Here is a 26,998-nt window from a genome sequence, read left to right on the forward strand (position 1 = left end):
ATTCAGTTTTTCTTTCCTTTGTAGCCTTCTGTTTTCATGTTCACTTTGTTCACCATGTTCACTTTGTTTCCTCTAGAGTTGGTTGTATTTTTCAAGTCTCCCAATTCTCACTGGTTATTTTTCTTACATGCTTCTCCCCTGGTCCTCCCCCTCCACCTCCTAATGCCCAAACTACTGGGCTGACCGTTTGCATTTAAGAATCAATATAACTGTTAACTTCTATAGGAATTGGCGTGGGTATCCTCTGCCATTGTATGGCTGGGTCTGTTTCTCTAGTTAAGCCTCTTCTGGATCTAGAAGCACTTGGGCATTTGCAGAGGGATTTTGACAGAGAATTAGCTGATAGACTGGGGGGGGGGGGAGTCACTTATTTCCAAAAAAGAGAAATCTTATTCTGGGGCACCAACTTCTACCTCTCCTCAGGCAGCTTAATCAACTTCTGTACAAACAACAACAACAACAAGAACAACAGATTTTTAATGGGTACCAATCGCAATACTGCCTGTGTTCTGCACAATGGTTGGGGTAGGATAGGACGGGGTTCAGATTTACAATGGGTATAAGGTATAACTCTATAGACTCTTCAGGTGCTCATGTTTCTTTGGGATTAGGTTGTTCAGATCAGCTTCTATTCTGTCTGAAAGACACCTTCACTCTTTCATTCATTATCATGCTTCATCCACCTTCTCTCTTCCAGAAATGTGTTGAGATCTTCTTCAGTTATTATCAAATCTGTTCCATTTTCTTTGCTGAGATGTGTCAATCCTCTTTTGCATTTCTTGACTTCAATTTCAGTGGGGCCTGGGGAGGGAGGGGAAGTAAACTTATATGCTTAGTTCATCATCTTAAATTCAAAGTCCCACTGGAAGCTTTTAGACACAAGAGTGACATGAATAGCTTTATATAATTAAGAGGTCCCCGGGGCCGCAATGCTAAAAATGAACTAAAGAGGGCCAGAATGCATACAAATATTATTCTAGAGGACTAAGAATCTGATTTCCTCACTGAGAACATGCAATGTCTGGGACTTCTGGGAGTCAGGCACTTTACCAAAATAACCCATCATTCAAAACCCAGTAAGCTACTAGAATGCGTTCATGGTGCCCTAGAGATAATGTGTGAAACCTGAATAAACTGAACCTGAAAGACCCACACTGTCTTTGGGAAACACTTTAGGAGCCTACCGTAGATTCTTGCTTTGAACTGGCATTTGGGGTAAACAAAGGGACTTTCTGTTCTGATAAAATTGGATGGGGGGTGAGCACAAGCAGCCAAAAAGCTGGCAAGAAGGACATAAAGGTCCTTCTGTTTGCTGGCTGGTTTCATTTACTCACTGATTTGCTTATTCAAAGCACTTTCGTTACTAACACCATTCTGTAATCAGAGGGCCCTGGTTCGAATCCCAGGTCTACCACCTGTTAGCAACGTAGCCTCAGGCACTTTACTTGATCTCCATAAAATTCAGCTCACTTATTCCTGAAATGGGAGCGATACATTTCCACTTCATCAGATTATTGTGACGATTAAATTAATCTATATTAAAAACAAAAAACAAGTATGTTATTTGGCACACACTCAAAAACCCTCTAACTGACAGGATTTTTTCAAATGTTGAATGAACGTCCAACATCTACGTTTAAAGCATCTAGAGGAAGACATTCATGATAGAGGAAAATAATTCTAGGACTGAGAAATGACATAATAAAGGAATCCACAGAAGAATACTCTGTGGGTCCAATCTTATTGCCTATGCCTCCACCCAGTTCCTAACAAAGTGAATAAAATAGTGTATTAAAACAACTAAATGAATAGAAGTGATCTAAAGGAAACTGGCTGGGTGTACGAATTAATCCCAGAGCCTCAACTCTATTTCAAATTACACAGAAAATGGGAGGTTGTGAATAAGATCAGAAGAAAACTTAAGAAAGTCTTTGCATTGTAATTAAATGAAATGTGGGTCAGTCATATCCAGTTAGCTGGTTCTGAAATAAAGATTTCTCTGTGTGTGTGGACTTTATCTGCCAAACTGGTAAGGAACTCTGGCAGCGATAGGAATCTGTGCCACTCTGGAAATATAGACACCATCACTAAGCCAGGTGCCCATTGTTTGCTAGACAAACACCCTCACGGATTTGTTCTAGTTTTTCAAGTGACTTCCACTCTTGATCTAATCAAGGAAGGGCTTTTACCTGAAAGGTGGAACTGAATGAAGAGACCAAACCCCAAGTAGCTATTAAAACCCCACTGTGGATTTAGAGCCTGTGGATCCTGTAGATGCTGAAGCAAGATTCCACAATGCTTTCAGAGGCTGGTGTATAAAGTGTAGGATGCGATGGGACAGATCACACTGCCATCTGTAAATGCCATCTAAAAGGGCGGTCTAGCTCTACAATGATACCGAATTCATTAGACAGTAACAACAGAAGCTGACACTTTCTCAGTACCTGCCAACTGCCTGGTACTGTCCCAATTCCTTTTAGAGGTGCTAAAATTTAATCCTCACAATAATTCTATGAAATAGATCCCATTTTATAAGCAGTTTGCCCAGAGTCACGTGACTAACAGGTGGAAGAACCAGGTTTGGACGCAAAGAGTCTGCTGTGAGAGATGATGGTCTTAACCTCCAGGCTGTGGCGAGAAAAGAGGACGTACTAAGCTCACTACTCCGTGGGCCAGCAGAACGCGGAGCAGTCTCTGAGACGTGCAAGTACTGTATTTGCAGGCCTCTTCAGAGCTATTGGTCTGAGTCTTCACGACCACCCTGTGAGGCAGGGATTTTTGTCCTCACCTCACACTCATAGAGCTACAGTGACTTTCCCAAGAGCTAACCCCAGCTATGGGCTCTTTCTGGTACACTAGATTGCGTCTCATGCTCTTGGAAAACGACCTAAGACACAGAATATCAAGGAACTATCTGGTTATCCTGGTAAATTTGTGCTGTAGTAGATTCTAGGGTCAGGTTTTTGGAGCAGCTGGTCAAAACATACAAGACCAGAGAGTCCTCAGGATGTCAGAATGAGGACCACCCCCTAAGGGCCATGGCCCCCAGTGGTGAGCCAAGGGCTGGCATGAAGGCAGGTGTCAAAGCTCTCAGAACCAGGCCAGTATAGGGCCAGGAGGGAATCTGACAGCTGAGAGCAGAGGAACGAGACTCACAAACAGAAGGCCTTGCTCCTGAGAAATTAGGATTCTCCTTTTTGCTGTGTTCTTAACCCACTTTCTAGGGATGGAGCCAGGCAGTCAGTTACAGGGGCAGGGAGCTGAGAGGGCAAGGCTAGGACCCTAAGAGACAGAGGTCGAGGACTGAATCCCCATCTCTGCCTACCTCCCCAAACCTCTCTACCTGCCACCTCGCTGGGCACTCCTTACATCTGTGTGAGGAGGTATAATTTCATAATATTTTCCTTCCATTCAGGCAGATAGGCCAGGCTGGTAGCCACTTCCTTCTGGATAGGCCAGGCCCAGGCCTCAAAGAACGGAGCCAGATTCTTCTGCACTTGGTGGGAGAACATCTTCACCCACAGATTCATTTTGTCAACATTGTCTGTGGGCAAGTTGGTCTGGTTCCTGTACTCAGTGAAGAGACGGATGAACGGCTCCCACCCAAAGGCCTCCTGTAGCTGGGAAGAGAAAGCAGCAGCAAGATGAGACATTTAATCCACAGAAAGAAGGCCCAGCAGACACTACAGTAAATTAATGTATTTAACCTCTGAAACACAAGTTTCATCTCTGTCACTGACCCTGTCTCCCGTTGTGGCTGCTGGCCTCATGGGCCATCCTTGATCTTATCTTCGGAAGGGCCTCTGAGCTAGCACGGTGCTCAGCACCGAGCAGACACTCAATAAATGATGGCTGTGGTAATAACTGTAAAGGTTATCATCAGTATTTACCACCAGTATCGTTATTCATGTAGCTCACTAGATCGTGAAAGCGTCCACAGGATATCACACAAGGATTCAAAACAGGCTGACGTGGAAAAAAATCCTTGTATCTTCAACAGTTGCAAAGTTAAACCCCAATAGTTGGGGAACCTCCACCCTTACCCTGACGTTAGCCTGCATCGGCCACAGGCCTATGTCAATCTGCAAGGCTAGGAACATGGCCTTTAGGGAAAAGAAGGTGAGTCCTATAGACACAGAAGATTATGTACAGTCTAGGTGGCTAGAATTAAGTTACGTAAGACATAGTTTTAGGAGAAGGCAGCTGTCCTGAGGCCACTGGCAACAGCCCACGTGAGGCTGGGTTATGGCGCTTTACCGTTGGGACGGACATTAGCCATTCTCTGGAACAGCGTCAGCTGGATTTCACACGTGAGCACCTTTTGTCCCTGGGGTGAAAGCGGCCCAACGACAAGGTTAAGGTCTGCAGGCACTCTCACTGTTGTTCTCAGGGCAGCGGATTCGAACAGAGCAAGAACCAGAATAGAGTGTGCCTGGCTGGAGGCCGAGTTCCAGAATCCCAGGTGGTGAGACGCTGCCCGGTGAGCTGGGAGCTGCCCCAGCAACCGCGGGGAGGGAACTGGCGTGTTGAACAGTAGTTCAAAGGCAGGGGCAACCTCGTGTCCAGGCCAGTGAGGAATCTGGGACTGCCTAAGAGGGAGAAACTGAGGCAGGGAGAAGATCCGCCTCCTGTAAGGAAACAACAGGTCCCATCCCATATCTTGTGCATGGAGGGCAGGGCGGGGGGGTGTTTGGTTTTAGAGGGCTATTCTGTGGCACGGCTTAGCTTCAGTCTCAGGTACGTCTGGGTTTAAAGCCAGAGATGGTAACTGTACTTAAGTACTCTTTTCGCCTCTACCAAGTTTAAGCTTTCGTGGTGCTTTCTATCCACTCTACTGAACCTCCTCAGAATCATGGTGTGAGGGTGGGGCTGAGGCAGTCATGTCCACTGGGAGGCTTCATCAAATAGCACTGTCACACTTGGGCTCTGTCAGGTCTCCTGGGTCACTAGAGCGTCACCTGACAAGGTTGCGCTGCCGGTCCCCTGAGTGGGAGGTTCCCAATCCCCTCCGTTGCTGCCCAGTACCTGGAGATACGTTTCCAGGGCGGTCCATGCATTCCAGTTTTTCACATTGGGACCCTTGCCCAGGTAGATTCGGACCCTCTTCTCCCGAACCGGAGGCCACAGAGCAATATTGGCGCGGCCTCGAGGGATGCCCAGGACCGTCTCGTGCACATAAACACACCACAGGTTGCAGGTGGCCTCCGTGGTGTGCGGGGGGAACTCCCACTCCTGCCGTTGCTGGTTACGGCCGAGCTCGTGGACGGGGCCCCACAGCCCCTTGGTTCTGATGAGCTTCTCATTGATGAGCTCCTGCACAGACTCCAGATGGCACATGATGGGGTACCCTGCGTGCATCCAGCCTGGGCCGCAGGAGGGAGGAAGAAGGGTTAGGATGCTCCCCACGCATCTGTACCAGGACTCCCAGAAACCGTAATGCTCAGAAGGACGATCCACACAAGACCCACCCGGGCTTCCCCCCTCCTCTCATGGTGGATGGGTGCCCCCACCCCACTCCCACCCGACAGGGTGTGGCTGCAGGACTGATGCACGTTACAGACAGCCCTTCGTGTTCCTCTTCAATTTCTATTTTTGTGGGAGTGTCCTGTCCATGTGAACCTGTCTCATTATACCCTTCTCTCAAAACTGAAAAACTCCTGACAGTGGTTTCCCCTTCTCAATATTTAGATGTGGAGTTGCCCACATTGACACTACTTTATAGGGATCATCTCCGGAGGGCAAGAAAACTGGGGTCCAGAGAAATTTCCATCGTTCTTTAATGTCCACACCCACCCTGGTTTTTCTAGGCTTCTTAACCCCCTGGCACAGATCTCTCCATTCAGTGTCTTCTCAAAGTTGTTAAGTTCCTTCTCCCAACAACTGTGACCTAGGTCCAGACCCTCTGCCACTTTTACTTTCTCCTTGACATCCCCTGCTGGGGCTGCTGTGAAAGCCTGGCACTATTCTCTGAATGGTTCCTGCTGTTGAAGACCTCTCTTGACATGCTGACTTCAACTGTTACATACTTTTATGTTTTACTTTATGTTTATTTTTGAGAGAGGAAGAGAGAGAGTGGGAGTGGGGGAGAGAGAGAAAGAGAGAGAGAGAGAGAGAGAGAGAGAGGGAGAGAGAGAATATCCCAAGTGGGCTCCGGGCTGAGAGTGAAAAGCCTCATGGGGGCTCAAACTCACGAACTGTGAGATCATGACCTGAGCTGAAGTCTGACGCTTAACCAACTGAGCCACCCAAGCGCCTGTCAACTGTTACATATTTTAATGTGCTGCTCATATAGTTCTGTAGCCTGCTTTTGTGTCACATAATCCCATTATATTTCTTTCTGCCATCAAAAGATCACTTTAAATATCTTCCTCAATGACTGTTGAAGGTACACACCATATATCACTTAACCGTTCCATACTTTTGGACATTTAGGTAGTTTCCCATTTTTTGTTGGGGGATATGGCTGCATCTATTTTTCTTAGATCCATTTTCCCCCTTTTCATCTATATGGCAAGACTTACATCTTATATGTCTTGCTAGAAAAACATTTTTAACCAGCTGGCCGCCCACTGGATGGCTGTTGGAAAAAAAAAAGGAGAGGCCCCGAGGGGAGCGCGCACAGAGGGCTGGTTCGCCCGGGGCACCCACCAACTGAGATCTGCACGTCGGCGACGATCCTCTGGGGCAGACGCAAAGGGAAGGGCTCGGCCCCCAGCCGCGCCACAGCCTGCATCACCTCATCCCAGAGGCGAAGCAATGGCTCAGGGTTCTCCAGGGTACGGAGATTGGCGGTTGGCACGGTCAGGATGATGTTGTCCGTAGCCAGCTCTCCCCAGGGACCTGGATTCTCCTGGATACGCCTCTTCCACTCCTCCTGCGAGGTCTCCCCTGGGAAGAGAGGCCGTGGGGCTTGAAACTCACTTTCCCAAATCCCTTAACGTGAAAAGATACAACCTGAGCCCAGGCGGAGAACAGCAAGGTCATGAACAACCACATCCCCTCTCTCTCCTTCTGTGAAGTCCCTCCCCATGAATGTGGTTTGGTCCTTCTCTCCTTCCCTCTACCAACCCACGTGTCTCTCTTCCTACACCGAACAGCCCCAGACGACCCATTCCCGCAGGCGTGCACCCCACGGCTTTCGCTCACCTAGCTTGTAGTATGGGGCATGCACAGCCCCCTTCACAGTGATGGGCACGGAGCCCAGTTTGCTGCTCTGAGGCACGATGATGTAGAGGAGGCCGCCCCAGAGGCAGGTGATGGACTTCGTGGGCTTGTCCAGGCAGCACCGGTTGATCACGAGCGGGCCTCGGAACAGCTTGCTGGCTCTGGTCAGGTCATCCGTGTGGCAGCCAATCTGTATCTGGAGCAGAAGATCCCCCCCGCCCAGAGTCACTTCGGGGAGTGTGCAGGTGGAAAGGGAAGGCTCCCAGGAGGTGGGGACAGTCAGGATCACTGGGCCATGATCCCACGCAAGCCCAGTTTTTCCACCATTCGTGAACCATGTGTGCCAAACCCATGCAATTCCATCATTCCTCAGGGCCGCGTGGACTGAACCGCGTGTAATGTCCTCCCAGGGACGCTGAAGTGAGGGGCACCAGGTGGAACCCACACGCTAATGCTGAGGAGGGCCGACTCCCGGGCCCCTGGGTGTCTCTGAGACCCACAGGATACTGGGTTGCCTATTTCACTGTGGCCATTCTGGCATTGGTAATGGGGCAGAGGGGACCTTGCGGACTTCTGCGTTTTGTTGACTAGAGAGGAGGCCCGGTGAAGGGCAGGGTGACCGGCTGATGGCCTGGAGGATAGATTCAGTTCCTCCTGTTCTCCGGGGCCCCCCTCCTGGGCCAGTGGAGCAGTCCCTGTACTTCACAGAGTCCTGGGATGGTTCTCCCAGGCTGATGCTAGAGAGTTCCAGGAGAGGTACAGGCACAGAACAGACCCTACCTGTCACAACTCTCAAGGGGGCTGAGCAGGATGGCTACTTAATTTGTGATATGTGTGTGTGACAGCGGCAGAGCTGAAGGTGGAACAGGGAAGCAGGAACAGTCTTCGGTGTCACAGGGAAGAGGTAGAAAGACCTTGGGCTCCAGTGGGAGGTTAGATGGGCATGGAGAGGGAACTGCGGTTGACTGAACATTGCTGTATGCCGGGATGCCTCCATGTGGTGCCTTATTTTATTTTACTTTAATGGAAGCATTTTATTTTTTAAATTATTATTATTATTATTTTTAAGTAGGCTCTGTGCCCAACGTGGGGCTTGAACTCACGACTCTGAGATTGAGAGTCGCTTGCGTACCGAGTGAGCCAGCCAGGCACTCCTGTTTGCTGCCCTTCTTATTCCCCACTGCAGGACATGAATGAAAGGCACAGAACTTGAGAGCTAGCAATTGGTGAGCTTTGAGTCCTGGGCTCCACAATGCATCAGATCTACTGATCGACCCAAGTATAGTTGACACACAGTGTCACATTAGTTCCAGGTGTACTAGATCAATATTTTCAATCCACCTGCCCCCTCAGTTGTCTTACCCTTAAAATGGGGTAAGTCCTTGCCTCACAAGGCCAGTAGGGTTTTTAACTGGCAACCAGGACAGCAAGGACCTCTGGCTTCTGCGTCACATGGGAGATGGGGCCCGGCCTTACCTTCAGATCAGCAGAGGCAGCAGCTTCAGGCAGCGAGACCTCTATGATCTGCCTTCCAGGAATGTAGAGCCCGGTGCTCATCCAGCAGTATCTGGTGCCTGCCGATGCACAGAAGGGCAGACTTTATCCCTCCTCCATGACGCCATCTCCGTCCAGCACAGCCACAGCCCATTCTGGAGCTCCGCCCGCCTCCCTCCCTTCATGCCGCCCTGATTCAGGTGCTTAAATGTCACCTAAATCCCCAACCCCCATCTCCTGGAAAGTGCACGGCCAAGGGTGGCAATGGCCTTCTGAGGCCATCAGGCCCCGTCCCCACGGCCCCCCATGCTGAGTTCTCCTTCTCCCTGCCCCCATTCCTTACCTGGATTGTTGCAGTTGACGTCAACGGTGATAGGAGATTCCGAGGGGCGCAGATAGGGGCTGCTGTACATGTCTTCGATTTCTGGCACTAACAGAGAAAGGTCGCTTCCCGAGTGGGCCAGACCAGTGGCCAGGGAGAGCATAGCACCCCTGCAGCAATCATTGATAACGGGGTTCTCTCGCGTTGCTACCGGGAGCCGATAGCGACTCAGCAGTTTCCTCAGGAGCCGGTGCACAGACATATAGGCAGGGATCTCCTCTGCGGGGATCTGGAGGAAAGCAGCCCCGTCCGGCCCCAGCTTTGCCAGCCAGCCCTTTTCCACATTCCCTCTTTTCCGGCCCATTATGACCTGGAACTCGGCCAGAGTGGAGCGGAAGTGATAGGTCCTGATCCCTGCTTTAGGAGTACGGAAGGGCCCCGGATTGAGGCTCTGGCTTGTGATGCTGATGCCAAAGGGGTTGAGGAGGAGGTTTCCTGGGAACCGAGCCAAAGGGGACACTCCAGGGTTCTTGAAGGCCCACCACCAGGCTTGGGCTCCAACGAACAGTCCCCCGCCCTCTGCTACGAACTCCTGCAGCTCTTTGACCCCCACATCGCTCACGGGTTCAAAGCAATAGACACTCGCGTCGCTGGTCAGATGGGGCTCGATGCTGGTGTCTATGCCCCCCACTGCGAGCAGGCCGCTCAGTGTCCTCAGTTCTGTCTGCACCACGATCTTGCCTCTGCGGCCCCCGTCCAGCCAGCGCACGGCATTGAGCAGAAAGGGGCCCAGTTTGCCAACGGTGAATAATACCTTGTGGCCGGTCACGACCACCCGGCCCCGGCCGTAGCGGGCAGCCGCTATGACACAGCCATGGTAGGAGTCTAACCCCAGGGGAAAGGCCAGAGCCCCGTGCACCAGCAGCTGGGATGGGAAGCAGTCTGAGTTGCTGATGTCCAGCTCTGAAATCCCGTGCAGGAGCTCGTCTCTGTCCTCGGAGAGGTCATCCTCACAGCTGCAAAGACACACAAGTGTTCTCCATTCAAGGAGCAGCCACAGAAAGCCCCAGGGACAGCACCCAGCATACAGCAGGCAGCAGCTTTCCTAATATGACCACTTTCGTCTCTCACAGGGCAGCTGGGAGAACAAGGTGGGCATATCTGACCTCCCTGGGTATGGAGGCTGGTCAGAAGGAAGACAGGGGGACGTTGATTCTGGTCTATTCATTCTTGGAAGACAAACTCTCCAAAGCAAGGGCGCCTGGGTGGCTCTGTCAGTTAAGGGCCCTACTCTTGATTTCAGCTCCGGTCATGATCTCCCGGTTGATGGGATCAAGCCCTACGTTGGGCTCTGCACTAAGAGCTCAGAGCTTGCTTGGGATTCTCTCTCTGACCTCTCTCTCTGCACTCCCCCCCACCCCCCAATTGCAAGTGTGTGCTGTCTCTCTCTCTCTCTCGCTCTCGCTCTCTCTCTCTCAAAATAAATAAATAAACAGGGGCTCCTGGGTGGCTCAGTCAGTTAAGCGTCCAACTTCGGCTCAGGTCACGATCTCGCAGTCAGTGAGTTCGAGTCCTGCATCAGGCTCTGTGCTGACAGCTCAGAGCCTGGGGCTTGCTTCAGGTTCTGTGTCTCCCTCTCTCTCTGCTCCTCCCCCACTCATGCTCTGTCTCTCTCTCTGTCTCTCAAAGATGAATAAATATTAAAAAAAATTAAAAATAAATAAACATTAAAAAAACACAACACAAATTTATTAAAAAAAAAAAAACCCAAATTCTCCAAAGGAAATCTCAAAGGAAGGCTTGCTGTGTTTACCTAATATTATATCTTAAATATTCCAGATTTAAGTGTTTATTTCAGCCTTTTGCACATTATATAAATAACTGAATGGTATATCATGTTTTCATTCTCATAAAGAACCTTATTTATAAGTTCTGTGCAGCCAATTTTCTGCAAATAAAGTCAATGGAGAGCTGAGTTGGTGGCACCAGTATTATTTCAAAAGGTGGGGCAGGGGAGCTGAGTGGCTTCAACTCTAGTGAGACCCTCCTGGTAACTTGAACCTAAAAGGATTGACTGCTGACACCCAGCACTCCACCCACTCATTGCCGGCTCGCTGGAGTGACATCCACACTATAAGGTCTTTCTCAGCACCATCTGTACCCGTCTCTGGGTAACGGACCCCTATCACCTCAGGACACCTGTAACCCCAAAACAGGAGACGCAGCCCTGGCCACCTAGTGGGATCCTCAGGGGGTAAGAGGTGGAGTGACCTCCATAAGTTCGGGATCCCAGAACTGGCTGTGCCACTTTTGTAAAGATGTGGTAACTGCAGAAGGCAGCTGCCAGGATACAATGGAAAACAGGAGCCAGGCGGACAGCAGAGCTGAGTCGTGTCCTCTGGCTGGGAGAACTCCAGTTAACCGACGGGGAGACCGCGGTGCTCTCAGTGGGTACGAGCCTTTCCTGGAGACAAGGTATCACCCTAGTGACTCTCCAGCTCCTTCAGGTAGTAACCTCCGAAGTTATTCAGCTCGCTGTTCCTGCTCTGATTCTCAGTTTACCCAACCACCTTGTGATTATAATCTTGCTTCTGATTCTGACGATCACCTGCCCCAACAGGCCAGGCCACGCAGAATGTTCTAGTTTTGTGACATGTCTATTTCTCAAGCAATATCTTGGACAGTCTGTCTTTAATTTGGTGATTCTAAAATTAAAAATATTAATTTAGGGGCGCCTGGGTGGCTCAGTCGGTTGGGCGGCCGACTTCGGCTCAGGTCATGATCTCGTGGTCTGTGAGTTCGAGCCCCGCGTCGGGCTCTGTGCTGACAGCTCAGAGCCTGGAGCCTGTTTCAGATTCTGTGTCTCCCTCTCTCTGACCCTCCCCCGTTCATGCTCTGTCTCTCTCTGTCTCAAAAATAAATAAACGTTAAAAAATTTAAAAAAAATATATTAATTTAAAAAATTTTTTACGACTTTATACCTGCATATAAAATTAAATGCAAAATGTGTTTAAATTCTTATAAGAAGCAGTTCTGTGTATAAATTTCACGCAGTTGTTTTACAGGTGAAATCAGTGAAGAGGTAGGTCACTGTGTTTTATTTATTGTTTTATTTTTTTTAAGTTTATTTATTTATTTTGAGAAAGACAAAAACTAGACAAGTAGGGGAGGGGCAGAGAGAGAGGGAGACAGAGAATCCCAAGCAGGCTCCACTGCCAGCACAGAGCCCGATGCTGGACTTGAACCCAAGAAACTGTGAGATCGTGACCTGAGCCAAACCCAAGAGTCAGACGCTTAACTGACTGAGCCACCCAGGCACCCCTGTGTTTTAGATAAATACACTGGCATCAAGGTTTATACACTATTATGACAAGGGGGGTGATACTGAATGTGCAAACTTGAGGTCCAGACACTGAGTCGCTAGAACCTCATCTAGACAATGACCCTGGGTGAGGTCCTGCTCATGCTAAGCTGGGGGGCACCCTCAGAGTGTCTTTTATGTCTAATAGCCATGACTTCTTTGCAGGGGGAGAAAAATTTTTCTTTCATAAACTGAAAAAAATCTGAACTGGATTTTTACTTCTCTTTCCCATTCTCTTCTGAAATGAAACATTAAGTTTTAAAATCAGAATAAATCCATGATAGCACTGGGTTTGGAGAAGGGCACAATCAATAAACTGGGCCAGTGAGAAATTTATAGAAAATGGAAATCAAATGGAATCAGACTGATCAGAAACCCTTGAAAACAGAAGAATCTGTAACTGCATCTATGTGAAAGAAAAAGACCAAGAAAACAGGAAGAGTAGGGATTATCATTTGTCCTGAGAAAATACACCTCAGTAACCAGTAATGACCAATCTAGAATTTCAATGCCACTTAACATTTAAATAAACAAGAATCACTGAATATGTGGTGAAAAGTAACACCGTGAAAGAGAAGCACGAAACTAACCACAGAAAACCAACACTCTAGTAACAGTGATAAATGAAGGTGAAAGTCCTACATAAATATTGCAGATTATTGGAGTTTTGAGATGACATACTTTGCCTCCAAAAAAAAAAAAAAAAAAACAACAAAAAAACAGGCTGCTATAATAAGTTACTCATTAGAATAAAAGTATAATTGCCAGAGAATCTCAATTTTGATACATGGCAGAAAGTAAATCTTGATGGGGATGAACACTATGAATAAGTCAACAGGGAAACTGAGTCAAGTGATCGTTCCAGAGGGCAGTGCTGAAAGGCATGAAGCTAAACAGTAGCAGAAAAAAGAGAATGAAGGACAAAGAAGATCTAGCAAGCGGGAGTTAAGAAAGCAAAGAAAGAGAAAAAAGTAGCAAGAAACCTACAATTACATGGCAATTTCCTTGCACTGAAAAACCGATTTCAGTTCTCAGAAAGACAGGACTACCCGAATGCAAAGCAGGGTAAATGAGAAGTGCAGGATCTAGCTGGTTACTGACAAGCTAATGAACTTCAAACATGAAGAAAAAGCCTTGAAGGCCGCCAGAAAGAAAACAAAGCCAAAGAGAACAAATTACCTACAAAGAAGTGAAACAAGTTCCCTAAAAACAAAGTATTTGAGGGCAGTGAAGGCACTCTCTTCGTATGACACACACAGCCGCCTAAAACTCTTCGTTGGCATGTGGAAATGCTGATACCACATCAAGGGTTTAGAAAATGTACCACTCATGAAAGTTTTCCCCAAAATGTACCTAAGGTTACCCTGTAGGTCTAGAAAAAGAAAAACAGGTACAACAGACAAACAAATTGGCTTCAGGAAACAGTGGCGGGCACGAAGACCAGTGTAATTTATAAGTAATGCTGAGAAAGGTCTTCTGCAGTTGCTAAGAAAGAATCCCGAATTAGCAGAACCATGATGTTAAACTAAACTGAGGCAAAACCAAACTGGAACCAAGGTGCCGCTGTTTTGGGAGGTAGAGGGTGAGCATGCAAAAGTGCGAGAAAGAGACAAATGGCGTTCTTAATCTGGAGATGCAGATTATAAAAACTAGTTAATTCGCAACTCAGATCTAAAAATATAAAGCTTACTAAAACAATAAGGGCAACACAGTAAATATGGCTATTAGTGTATAATAAAGGTGGCATCTTGTATTACTGGGAAAAGATACTTTCATAAATATAATTTCAAATAACCTATATTATAAATTATATTAACTTATTATAAATATTGATGTAATACATAATGCATAATATAATCTATAATTATATAATATAAATAATAAATATGTTATCATATTATAAATTATAAATATAATTTCATAAATGTTGGGATGACTGGTTAGGCATTTGGGAAAAGATAAAATGGATACCCTCTGACACACAACACACAAGACAAGATTCCAAATGCATCCGAGCGGTAAATTTTAAAAGGGAAACCACCCAAGTACTAGAAGAAACCAAGAGTGAAATCTCATAATCTAGGTGTGAGGAAAGGCTTCCTAACTATGACCCCAAATCAAATGTGCTAAGAGAAAAGATTGATAAAATTAGCTACATATGCATTTTTGAATGGCAGAAATACTAAGTACATTTAAAAAACAAACATGCTGTAATCACAGATAAAAGATGAATATTTCTAATCTGTAAAGACCTCTTAAAATGAGAACACGAAAAACATATCTGAAAATGGGCAAAACATGTAAAAGGACAGTTTGCAACCAAAAAAACCTAAATGACTCTTAACACACACTGATTTACTTCTAGAAAAAAGAATGAAGGGGCGCCTGGGTGGCTCAGTCAGTTAAGTGTCCGACTCTTAGATTTGGCTCAAATCATGACCTCATGGTCCCTGGGTTCAAGACCCTCTTCGGGCTCTGTGCTGACAGTGCAGAGCCTACTTGGGATTCTCTCTCTCTGCCCCTCTCCTGCTCATGCTCTCTCCCCCTCTCTCTAAAATTAAATAAACTTAAAACAGAAAAAAGAATCCAAGTTACAACGATATTGGAATACCATTTCCCAGCTATCAGGCTAACAAAGCTTCAGAAGTCTGATAACTGTCCTGTTAGAATTGTGTGGGGGAAACAGGCATTCTCTCTCCACTGCTGGTGAGAATGCTAAGTGGTACAACCCAACATGGGGATGAACTTGGCAATTTCTTACAAAAGCATACATACATTTATCCTTGGACCTAGCAATTTTATCTCTAGAAAGTTAGCCAAAAGGCACAATTTCAATAAAATGAAAACACTTAAAACAAACTTATCCATTGCAACTTTATGATAGCAAAAACATGAAAGCAACACGAATGCCCGTACATTAGAGGTTGGTTGAATAAACTATGGTATACTCATAGAGACAAACAGAACGCCACTATGGAAAAAAAAAATAAGGGAGATTTCTAAATATTGTCAAAGCATAATTATTAAGATATATTAATTGAAAAAAGCAGGGTGTAAAAGAGTATTCATAGCATGCTTCCTTTAATTTGTGAAATACTGGGCACAATATGTATCCACACACACACTGTTGTAAAAAGAAACAGGAAGGAATAATCAAGAAACTAATGAAATTGATTATCATACAGGGGTGAGAACAGATTACAAACAGAGGGAAAGACAATGAGAAGGTTTTTTTTTTTTTTTTTCAGGCTTTAACATGCCAATTAAAAAAACTACGCTTTATTTATTTATTTTTTTTTAAGTAGGCTCCATGCTCAATATGGGCGTGAACTTATGACCCTGGCATCAAGAGTCTCAAGCTGTACTGACTGAGCCAGCCAGAGGCCCCTAAGAGTACTTTTAGGCTCACAGCACTATTGAGGGGAGAGCACACAGAAGTCCCATATAGCCCCCCCCCCCCAACACACACACACACACGCACACACACACACACACGCACAGCCTCCCGTTACCAACATCCCCATCAGGGTAGTACATCTGTTACACTCAAACCTACATTAGCACATTATTATCACCCAAAGCCCATGGTTCTCATTAGGGTTCACTCTTGTACATCCTGTGGGTTTGGACAAAGGTATAATGACATGTATCCCTAATTATGGTATCATCAAGTATTTTCACTGCCCCCAAAATACTCTGTGTCCTGCCTATTCATCCTCTCATCTTGCCCCTGGCATCCACAGATCTTTTTACTGTCTCCAGAGTTTTGCCTTTTCCAGATATCATCCAGTCGCAATCATACATTAATCATGCATTTAAATTTCCTCCATGTCTGTTCATGGCTTATTAGCTCATTTATTTTTAGCACTGAATAATACCCCACTTCTGAATGTACCACAATTTACTTACTCATTCACCCCCTGAAGAACATCTTGGTTGCTTATACGTTTGGCAATTATGAACACAGCTGCTACTAATATCCACATGCATGTTTTTGTGTGGATATAACTCCTTTGGGTAAATAGCAAGGAGTGTGATTGCAAGATCATATGGTAAGAGTAGTTTAGTCTGTAAGAAACTGTGAAACTGTCTTCGAAGGTGGCTGTACCATGTTGCATTCCCATCAGCAGTGAACAAGAGTTCCTGTTGCTCCACATCCTCATCAGCATTTGGTGGTGTCAATGTCTTGGATTTTCAGTGTAGTGACAGCTCATTGTTTTACTTTGCATTTCCCCGATGACATGTGATATGAAGTGTCTTTTTATAGGATTATCTTACATCTGTACATCTTATTGTGAGGTGTCTATTAAGGTCATTGGACCATTTTATTATATTGTTTTCTTATTGTTATTTTAAGAGTTCATTATATATTTTGGATGATAATGCTTTATATGATGTGCCTTTTGCAGATATATGTTCCCAGTCTGTGGCCTGTCTTCTCATTCTCTTGACATTGACTTTTGCAGAGAAGAAGTTTTCAATTTTAATGAAGCCCAGCCTACCCATGATCATGTTCATGTTTCCTTGGTTATTATAGCTAAAAAGTCATAGCCACAGTCAAGATCATCTAGGATTATTTCCTATGTTATCTACTAGGAGTTTTACAGTTCTGTGTTTTACCTTCAGGTCTGTGATCTATTTTGAGTTATTTTATGAAAGCTATAAGGTCTGTGCCTAGGTTTCATTTTTTTGCCTGTGGATGTCCAGTTCCAGCATCATTTTTGAAGACTTTCTTTGCTCCATTGTATGGCCTTTGTTCCTCTATCAAAGATCAGATGACCAGATTTATGTGGGTCTCTTTCTGGGCTCTCTATTCCATTCAGTTTGTCTGTTCTTTCACGAATACCACACTCTTTTCTCTTTTGATTACTGTGAGTCTCAAGTATAGTGAGTCCCACTTTGTTCTCCTTTGATATTGTGTTGAATATGCCAACTTTGAAAAAATCAACCTCGCAGACATGTGTTAAAATCCATCCATTTAAAGTGTACATCTTGATGAGATTTTGTTACATTTATACACTGGTATAATCACAATAAAAATACATAACATTTCCATCACCATATAAAGCTATCTTTTGCCCTGTTTCGGTCACTTCAGTCCCCGGGCAACCACTGACATGCTGGCTTTCAGTGTAGATTAGGTCTGCCTTTTCTGAAACTTCATATAAATGGAATCACAAAGTAGATACTCTTGCATTTGGCTTCTTCCACTTAGAGTACATTCTTGAGAGCCACCTATATTATTAAGCCTATCAGTAATCTATCCCCCCCCCCCTTTTTTTAACTGCTGAGTAGTATGTCCCTGGGTGGATATGTCACATTTTGTTTATCTGTTCATCTGTTGATGAACATTTGGGTAGCTTCCAGTTTGGGGCTTGCTGCCATGAACAATGATGTGCAGAATTTTTGTGTGGACGTGTTTTCTGTTCTTCCGGATAAATACTTAGGAATGAGATGTCTGAGTGGTATGGGAAGAGTAGGTTTAAGTTGATAAGAAATTGCCAGACTGTTTTCCAACTGTACATTCCCAACAGTAATGTATGAGAGCTCCAGTCGCTCCACATTATTACCAACACTTCTTGTCAGTCTTTTTAGGAGCAGTTCTAGTGGGGTGTATGGTATCTAATTGTGACATTAATTGGCATTTCTCTGATCACTAACAATATTGAGAATCTTTTCATGGGCTTACTGGCCTTTCATAGCTTATCTTCCATGAAGTATGTTGAAATATTTTGTCCTTTTATTTTTTTTATTGGATCATTTGTCTTCTTATTGAGATGTAAGAGTTCTCTATGTATCCTGAATGCAAATCCATTGTCAGATACAAATACAGCAAATAATTTTTCTAGTCTATAGCCTGCCTTTTTGTTTTCTTTCTCCCTTTTTTCTTTTCTTTTTCTTTCTTTCTTTCTTTCTTTCCTTCTCTTTCCTTTTTTTTCTTAATATTATCTACTGAACTTCAGAAGTTATTAAAATTTTATGAAGCTCAATTTATCAATCATTTCCTCTTATGGCTCATGTACTTTTTGTGTCCTATCTAGTCCATCTTTGCCTAACCCAGGGTCACAGATAATCTCTCCTGTGCATTCATTTAGAAGTTTTTGACATAAAAAAGGAAAAAGAAAAAAGAAGGAAGGATGAAAGGAAGAAAGAGAAAAAAGAAAGAAAGAAAAAAAGAAAAGAAAGGAAAGGAAAAGAAAGGAAGGAAGGAAAAGAAAGGAAGGAAAGAAAGAAAGAAAGAAAAGAAAGAGAAAGAAAGAAAGAAGAAAGAAAAAGAAAGAAAGAAAGAAAGAAAGAAAGAAAGAAAGAAAAAGAAAGAGAAAGAAAGAAAGAAGAAAGAAAAAGAAAGAAAGAAAGAAAGAAAGAAAGAAAGAAAAAGAAAGAGAAAGAAAGAAAGAAGAAAGAAAAAGAAAGAAAGAAAGAAAGAAAAAGAACGAAAGAAAGAAAGAAAGAAAGAAAAAGAAAAAGAAAAGATGGTTTTGAATCTTAGCCTCGGCTTTTCGGTCCAGATCTTTTTAGTTATTTGTTTTGTATGGAGCAGGATAAGTGTCAGGATTCACCTTTTCTCCATAAGGGTATCCATTTACTCCAGAACCATATGTTGAAAAGATTGAGCATGGATCTGTGAGCCTATTTCTGAACGATGTGTAGTCATTTCACTGATCTGTATGGCTGTCCTTATGCCAGCACCACAGTATCTTGATTACTTTAGCTTTCTAGTAAGTCTTGAACTTAGGTTATATTAGTTCCTTTCATTTGCATTAATTTTAGAGTCCATTTGAACTTTGGTTAGGACTGCATTGAATCTTTATGTCATTTGGGGGAAAACTGACATCTTAAAATTACTGAGTGTTCTGATTCATCAATCTGGTGTATTTCTCTATTTCTTTAGGCTTTACTTAATTTCAGTGATGTTTTATAGTTTCAGGATATAGGTCTTATAACATTTCGTTAACTTTATTCATTCGTATTTCATGATTTGGGGTCCTGTCTTTATTGGATTATTTTTAATTTCAATTGTCAATTTTTGGCTGCTAGTATATAAGAATGTAATTGATTTTTATTGACCTTGTATCTTGCAACCTTACTAACTTCAATTATTATAGTGCTTTTTTTGTAGTTTTAAAGAGTGTTTTTTTACATAGATCTCATGTTTTCTGCTAATAAACATAGGTTTACTTCTTAATTTTTCATCTCTGCGCCTTCTTTTACCGGCCTTACTGAACTGGCTATGATCGTTAGTGCAGTGTTGAATAAAAGCAGTGACAGCAGATACCCTTTCTTTCCTTGTTTTCAATTTTAGGGTATTTCCCTATTAAGCACATTCTTAGCTATAGCTTTTTCAAAGATGATTCTCACAATATTGAAGAAGTTCCTTTTTATTTCTAGTTGGCTAAAATATTATCATGATTTGGCACTGAATTTTGTCAAATGCTTTTGTGTGTGTGTGTGTGTGTGTGTGTGTGTGTGCACACGTGTACTGAATTATATGGTTTTCTCATTCATTCTGTTCATATGGTGAATTACTGGGGTGCTCGGATGGCTCAGTCGGTTACGTGTCCAACTTCCGCTCAGGTCATGATCTCACGGTTCGTGGGTTCAAGGCCCACGTCCGGCTCCGTGCTGACAGCTCAGCCTGCTTCGGATTCTGTGTCTCTCTCTTTCTTTCTCTGCCCTTCCCCTGCTCATGCTTGGTCTCTCTCTGTTTCAAAAGTAAGTAAACATTAAAAAAAGTATGATGAATTACTTCCATGGTAGAGTGTTAAACCAGCCATGCATTCCCAGGATAAGCCATACTTGGTCACGATGTAGTATCCTTTTTATATATTACTTTTATTCTTTTTACAATATTTTATTAAGAATTTTTGCATCTGCATGAGGGACATTGTTCTGTAGTTTTCTTGTGATGTCTTTCTCCGGTTTTGGTATCAGAGAAATACTAGTGTAATAAATTAAGTTGCAAAAAGTTTCCTCCTCTTCTACTTTCTTGAAGAGTTTATGTAGGGTTAGTATCTTTTGTTCTTTGAATGTTTGGTCAAATTCATCAGTGAAGCTATCTCCTTATTGGTTTTTTTTGCATTGTTGTTTATTTTAAATAAAATTTTTATTTTAAAATAAAAAACCATAAAAGTTGCAAATAGTACCAAGTTCCAATATACCCTTCACTCAGTTTTCCAAATGTTAACATGTTACACAGTTATGGTACGTTTGCCAAAACTAGTTAAGTTAAAATTAGTAAAATGCTCTTAACTCCAGACTTTACACAAATTTCACCTTTTCCCACTGATATTTTCTAGAATCCAATCCAGGATACCAGATTGCATTAGTATTGGGTTGTTTTAAATTAGAATTCAACTCCTTTAACATACATTTTCTGTTTCTTCTTGTGTCAATTCTAGCAGTTTGTCTCTCTGTGGAAAGCTGTCAAATGCATTGGCATACAGTTGTAATATTCCCTTATATCTTAATGTCTGTAGGATCTATATTAATCATCTGTATTCCATTCCTGGAATTTATCATTTGTATTCCTCTCTTGTTTTTGTGATCAATGTATCTAGAGATTTATCACTTCATTGATTTTTTTCCAACTAACCAACTTCTGTTTTTACTGATTTTCCCTATTGTTTTTCTACTTCCTGTTTCATTGATTTCTGCTCTCATCTTCATTATCTTCTTATTCCTTCCACATATTTTGGGTCAGGTTTTTCTTTTCTTTTCTTTTCTTTCTTTTTTTTTTTTTTCTTTTTTTTTTTTCTTTTTTAGCTTCTTGATGTGGAAATTCAGGCCACTGAATTTAAGGCTTTCATTTTTTTTAATAAAAGCATTTAAAAGTACACCTTTCTTTCTCTGCACTACTTTCACTACATTACACAAATTTTGGCGTGTTGTGTTTTCATTTTTATTCAGTTCAAAACATTTCCTAATTTCCTTGGCAATTTCTTTTTTGACTTGTAGGGTATTCATGTATTTTTTAACTTACAAATATTTAGATATTCCAGATATGTTTATCCCATTGATTTCTAGTGCAGTACCACTGTGATCAGAACATACTATGTATAGGGGCGCCTGGTGGCTGTTAAGAGTCCGACACTTGATTTCAGCTCAGGACATGATCTCATGGAGGTTAATCAAGCCCTACATTTGTCAGGCTCTGCACGTGGCATAGAGCCTGCTTAAGGTCGTCTCTCTCTGCCCCTCCCCAACTCGTGCATGCTCTCTCTCTCTCTCTCAAAATAAATAAGTAAACTTAAAAAAAAATAAAGAAGTGTACTTTGCTGTTACAACCATGTCAGTACTTAATACATTCAAAAAATAAAATTAAATAAGCAAATATAGGCAAAAACCCACATTAAATAAAAGTAGGACCAAATGAAAACAAACAATCCAAGTACCTTCTGAACACAGTACTCGGACATTCTATGCTCAGTGTATTCTGAGTATAAAAATAAATACAAAGAAATCTTTAAAACTTACTATTTATGCTCTTGGCTATACTGTGGGAATAGAAATCATGAAATTATTTTGTGCACACTGTAGGACTGAGCTAATGAGTAAATACTGAAGTTGTGGAAACCAGTATTCGCATTATGGGAGACGGAAGATACAAACAGGGAATATTCCCTGTGGTTTTGGATTCAAACTGGGGGTATCAGTATGAACTTATGATTATGAGATCAATATTTCCTGGCTGTCTTCTGAGGAGCCCAGGAATGAGGACAGTCCAACAGCAGTGAGTACACTGTGATGACCATAGTTTCTAAATACCATTCACCACCAAAAGGAGCTAAGAATTCTTGAAGAAATGGCTGAATCTGGTTTTGGACTAGAAAAGGACAACATGAACCTGCAATGTCTTGTTGTACCAGACACTGAGTAAATACAAGAAAACTGATGGGGCGTGTCAAATGATTTAGGAGGCAGCTTAATAGGGCTTTGCACTTGCCAAATTTGAGACAGTATGACCTTCCAAAAACACGCACTATAAATGATTTATATTTGATTTTTTTTAAAAGTGTCCATGTGTGGGGCGCCTAGGTGGCTCAGTCGGTTAAGCATCTGACTCCTGGTCTCCGCCGAGGTCATGATCTCATGGTTCATGAGTTCCAGCCCCACATCCGGCTCTGCACTGTCAGCACAGAGCCTATGTGGGGTTCTCTCTCTCCCTCTCTCTGCCCCCCCCCCCCCCCCCGCTCGCACTCTCTCTCTCTCTCAAAATAAATAAACTTAAAAAAAAAGGGTCCATGAGTACAGAGTGATACTCAAGCAAAATTTTAAAACCACCACAAAATCAACAACAAATGTTGTGGGGTGGGGAGGGATCCCAACCAATTCTGGCAGAAATCTACAAGTAAACCTACACTCAGCTAGAAGGTCAGGTTGCTACAGGTGCTCAGAAGAGAGACATCCATGTCAGAATGGGAGAGGGTGGGAGAGGTTTTCTGGAAGAGGTGATGTTTGACATGAATCTTTAAGAAAGGGGCAGGAAGTACCCGTGTGCAGTAGAAGTAATCACTTTTGTAAATATTGACCTGGGCACAGATCATCAACTAGTGCTAAAACCACTGGGTGGAAGGTTGCTGGTGAACAGGACATTAATACTCTCAAATTGTCACACCATAGGTTAAACTGGTTAAAAGGGGGGAAAGGCACTATTACACTAGGAAAATCTGGCAAACTCCAATTTAACTAAATAGCCAATTCTGTCATCACCAGTAACAATAAAACTGATGTCATATGCCTCCCAGTTTGATACCTTGTAACGAGCCCAATGTCACCTATGTAGTATTCTTGCCAAAAAATGTTTGGACTGAGTATAATCATGAGAAAATAATTAGACAAATCCAAACTGAGGGGCATTCCACAAAATGGCTGGGCTAGATGCTTCAAAAACACCAGTGTCCTGAAAGATAAGAAAAGCTGGCAAAGTTTTGGTTGGATCCTATATTAAAAAAAAAAAAATCTAAAAAAAGATGTTGTTGGGGTAATTGCAGACAGTTGAACATGGACATTAAATAATAGTGTTGTATCAATGGCACCGTTTTTTTGTGTTTTTTTTTGTTTTTTTTGTTTTTTTTTTTTTAGAGCATTGTATTATGGTTATACTGGAAAATGCCCTTGTCTTTAGGAGATATATACTGAAGTATTTAGATGTGATGTGTTACTCTGTCTATAGGTTTCTCTCGAATGGTTAGGCAAAGTAATCTGTTTCTGTATGTTTATACAGTATATGTGACAAAATCTAGTCACTGACGTATCTAGGTGAAGGGTATGGTTATCATTACATTATTCTTGCAATGTTCCCATAAGTGTGAAAAATTTTTACATAAAGATGTGGGAAAAAATTAAGGATAGCTACAAGAAGAATAGAAAAATCCTGTATAATTTCCAGATAGTGAGAAGAAAAAAAGAAACTCAACCAATGGAGCAAAAGGCTGTAAAGGAAAATTTTAAAAGAAGCAATGAGAAAGTATAACAAAATATTGAGCAAGATTATAGTATCTAGAACATCAATTTTTTTATTATATAAATGGATTATTTACCTTGTAAACCACAGAGGCACTATGATTAGGTTAAAAAATCAGATTTACACTAAGAGACAAACCTTTTAGAAAAAAACATAGAAAGAGTAACAAAACAAAACGAGAAGCAAAACACAAAAAATAGGAATAGTAACTACATACTAGACAAAATAGAATTCAAGGTGAAAAACACCAGTTGCTAGAAAGGGTATGTTCTGACAAAATGTACACACCATGAAAAAAACTCAGGAGTTTTCAGGATACCAAAATATAGTTTTAAAATACGGGAAATAAAAGCCAAGTTCAGTTTTAAAATCTCAGTGGGAGTTTGGAACAGTTGTCTTAGAGATCTCTTTTAGATCAAGTATGCAAAAATTAAGTAATTTATGGAGAATATGAATAATCCAGTTTCTCTAAGGGATAAATTTAGACATATGTACGTAAGAGAGAATACTTACAGAATGCTCTCAAAAAACGATATTGTTACTGATAATTTGCTAGGTCAGAAAAAGTAATGCTATTTAAAATATGTGATAACAGTACTGTGGTTATATTTAAAGATCAGTCCTTGTCTTTTAGAGATACACTATTTTATGGACAGAATGATGCAATGCAGAGACTTGCTCAAAACAAACTGGAAGAGGGAGGAAAGGGGTAGGAAGGTGGTGAGTGGAGACAGTTAGCTGGTAGTTGAGAATTGCACTGGCTGGGTGACGGATACGTGTTTGTTCACTGCTCTTATTTCTATTTCTATGAATATATATGTTTGAAGATTTCCAAAATAAGAAATTTCTAAAAGGAAACTGCCAAGCACTTAAAATGAATAAGTGTATATCCAGCCTGTGTGGGTTTCAGTGAAAGGATATTCATTATATCTTTATTTACAGAAGAATTAGAAAGTAACTTTACTGTGTGCTAACAGGCGTATAGTTAAATGACTTATGGAACAATGCAACGCAAAACGCTATACAGCCATTCTGAAGGGTGATGCACATTATCAGAAAGATGCACGTGGAAAATGTTCAAGATAATTAAGTGGAAAACCAAGTTGCAGGTTTCTCTGTCTCTCTGTTCCCCCAGCTCTTCCACACCGTCCTCCCACACAAATGGGGGAAAAGTCAGAAAAGATAGAGTCCAAACTCTGGAGGAACAAATCATCAGGGGCAGAGGGACAGGCAGAGATGAAGATCTTTCCCTTTTTACTTTGCCTACTTCTGGATTATTTCTGTTATTTTCCAGCAAGCATGTATTTTGAAACTGGAAGAAAATGTTCATAAAAAGGGAAAGCAGGGGTGCCTGGGTGGGTCAGTCAGTTGAGCGGCCGACTTCGGCTCAGGTCATGATCTCGCGGTCTGTGAGTTTGAGCCCTGCGTGGGGCTCTGTGCTGACAGCTCAGAGCCTGGAGCCTGTTTCAGATTCTGTGTCTCCCTCTCTCTGACCCTCCCCCATTCATGCTCTGTCTCTCTCTGTCTCAAAAATAAATAAACGTTAAAAAAAAAAAAAAGGGAAAGCAATCTAAATTGTGATTTAGCAATTCCTCTTTTGTTTTATTTAAAATTTTTTAAAATGTTTATTTAGTTTTGAGAGAGAGACAGAGTATGAGTGGGGGAGGGACAGAGAGAGGGAGACACAGAATGCGAAGCAGGCTCCAGGCTCTGAGCTGTCAGCACAGAGCCCGACATGGAGCTCAAACTCACGGACCGCGAGATCATGACCTGAGCAGAAGTCAGAAGCTCAACCAACTGAGCCCCCAGGAGCCCCTAGCAATTACTCTTCTAACATGGCCTGTCTTTCCACTTGGATTCGCTCTCTGAAATGTCTTGTTTATTTTTTGAGAAGCAGTTTATGCAATTTTAGCCTACATAACTAAGCATGCAGTGAGGACAGAGTAGGAGTTAGGTGAGGATATTTACCCCCACCACGCCCAGCCATGATCCTGACATAAAATTCTATAGTTAGCATTCTGAATATTCCTAACACGTAACAAGCAATGACCTCCAACGATTTGTGGATCCTTGTTATAAGTAAGCTTATTAATTAATATCTGCGTAAGGTTTGTCAATTCAGGTTTCACAGGGCCAAGGAATTTGGAGCATGCAGACATTGGAGAGCACGACCGTTGGGATAACATTCTTTTCTATGCATCTCTGGTGACTGAATATATATGGGGATCACCATAGACAGAAAACCAGTCTCAATGGAGTGATAGCTAAAAGGAGGACAAGGATGTTCTACTCCAGCACTTTCCATTTAGAGGGAAGAAGAGGTGAAACTGCATGCCAAGCATGTCTTGCTGCATATACTGGCAGGAAGATCACAGGTTTCCAGGTTCCAGTGAAACTCAGTATCACAGCCCTCTTCCTAACACAGTTATTTGTTTTTTGTAAATTCTTCCAGCTCTTGTTACTGAAGGTTTCTGTGTTTTTAATTACTAGATCTTTGGAAATCATTGTCTTGACATACAAAATACTGCCTGGGACATAGAATATATTCAGTAAATTGCTGGCTATATAAATGTATGAACGAACAACATTCCTTAATAGAACTCTGTAATAGAAGCCTGAGATTTTGGTAAAAGTGAGATAAGGGACTTCTTATCCAAAAGAGGGTCTAGACAAACTATTCTGGTTTGTTTCCCTAACCTCCTCCTCTCCTAAACCTCCCTAAGTTGATCATCTAATGATGCGTTTAATTTACATCACATCTCTTATTGGTGGAGCCAGTCCGGTCCCTAGTACCTGTTTTATTAAATATATAAAAAAGATAAAATGTGGCAATTGATCATGATGATGCAGCTTCAGTTTGGTAGAGGAAGTAGGTGAAAACATGAGTAAAAATGCCAATATTTGCGGTGCCTGGGTAGCTCAGTCGGTTAAGCGTCCAACTCTTGATCTCGGCACAGGTCATGATCTCAAGGTTGGTGGGATGGAGCCTCGTGTCAGGCTCTGTGCTGACCACTTGGAGCCTGCTTGGGATTCTCTCTCTCCCTCTCTCTCTGCCCCTCTCCTCTTGCATGAGAACATATGCGCATGCTCTCTCTCTCTCTCAAAATAAATACATAATTTCCTAAAAGGCCAATACTTTACACAACTCGGAGAACACACATGACCTGGGTAAAGCAGCATAATGATGGATGCT

The 26,998-nt window shown here is 42.8% G+C and overlaps 1 protein-coding gene across 4 annotated transcripts in view; it reads right to left on the minus strand.

The window, feature by feature from the left end:
* Positions 1-458: 458 nt before the first annotated feature.
* TCAF1 (TRPM8 channel associated factor 1) overlaps positions 459-26,998 on the minus strand; it is a 53,811-nt gene continuing 27,271 nt past the window's right edge. For 3 of the 4 annotated variants that reach the window (XM_060633353.3, XM_060633352.3, XM_060633351.3), the window contains exons 3-9: positions 9,002-9,996; positions 8,641-8,738; positions 7,147-7,360; positions 6,649-6,888; positions 5,026-5,363; positions 3,370-3,620; positions 459-801 (exon numbers count right to left, since the gene is read on the minus strand). In XM_060633353.3, coding sequence (XP_060489336.1) covers positions 792-801; positions 3,370-3,620; positions 5,026-5,363; positions 6,649-6,888; positions 7,147-7,360; positions 8,641-8,738; positions 9,002-9,996 — 2,146 coding nt within the window. In that variant the 3' untranslated portion in view covers positions 459-791. Of the gene's footprint in view, positions 802-3,343; positions 3,621-5,025; positions 5,364-6,648; positions 6,889-7,146; positions 7,361-8,640; positions 8,739-9,001; positions 9,997-26,998 lie in introns of all 4 variants that reach the window. The other variant, XM_078438329.1, reaches the window with a different exon arrangement.

The sequence above is a fragment of the Panthera onca genome, chromosome A2 (genome assembly GCF_046562875.1).
Source record: "Panthera onca isolate mPanOnc1 chromosome A2, mPanOnc1 haplotype 2, whole genome shotgun sequence".
NCBI lineage: Eukaryota > Metazoa > Chordata > Mammalia > Carnivora > Felidae > Panthera > Panthera onca.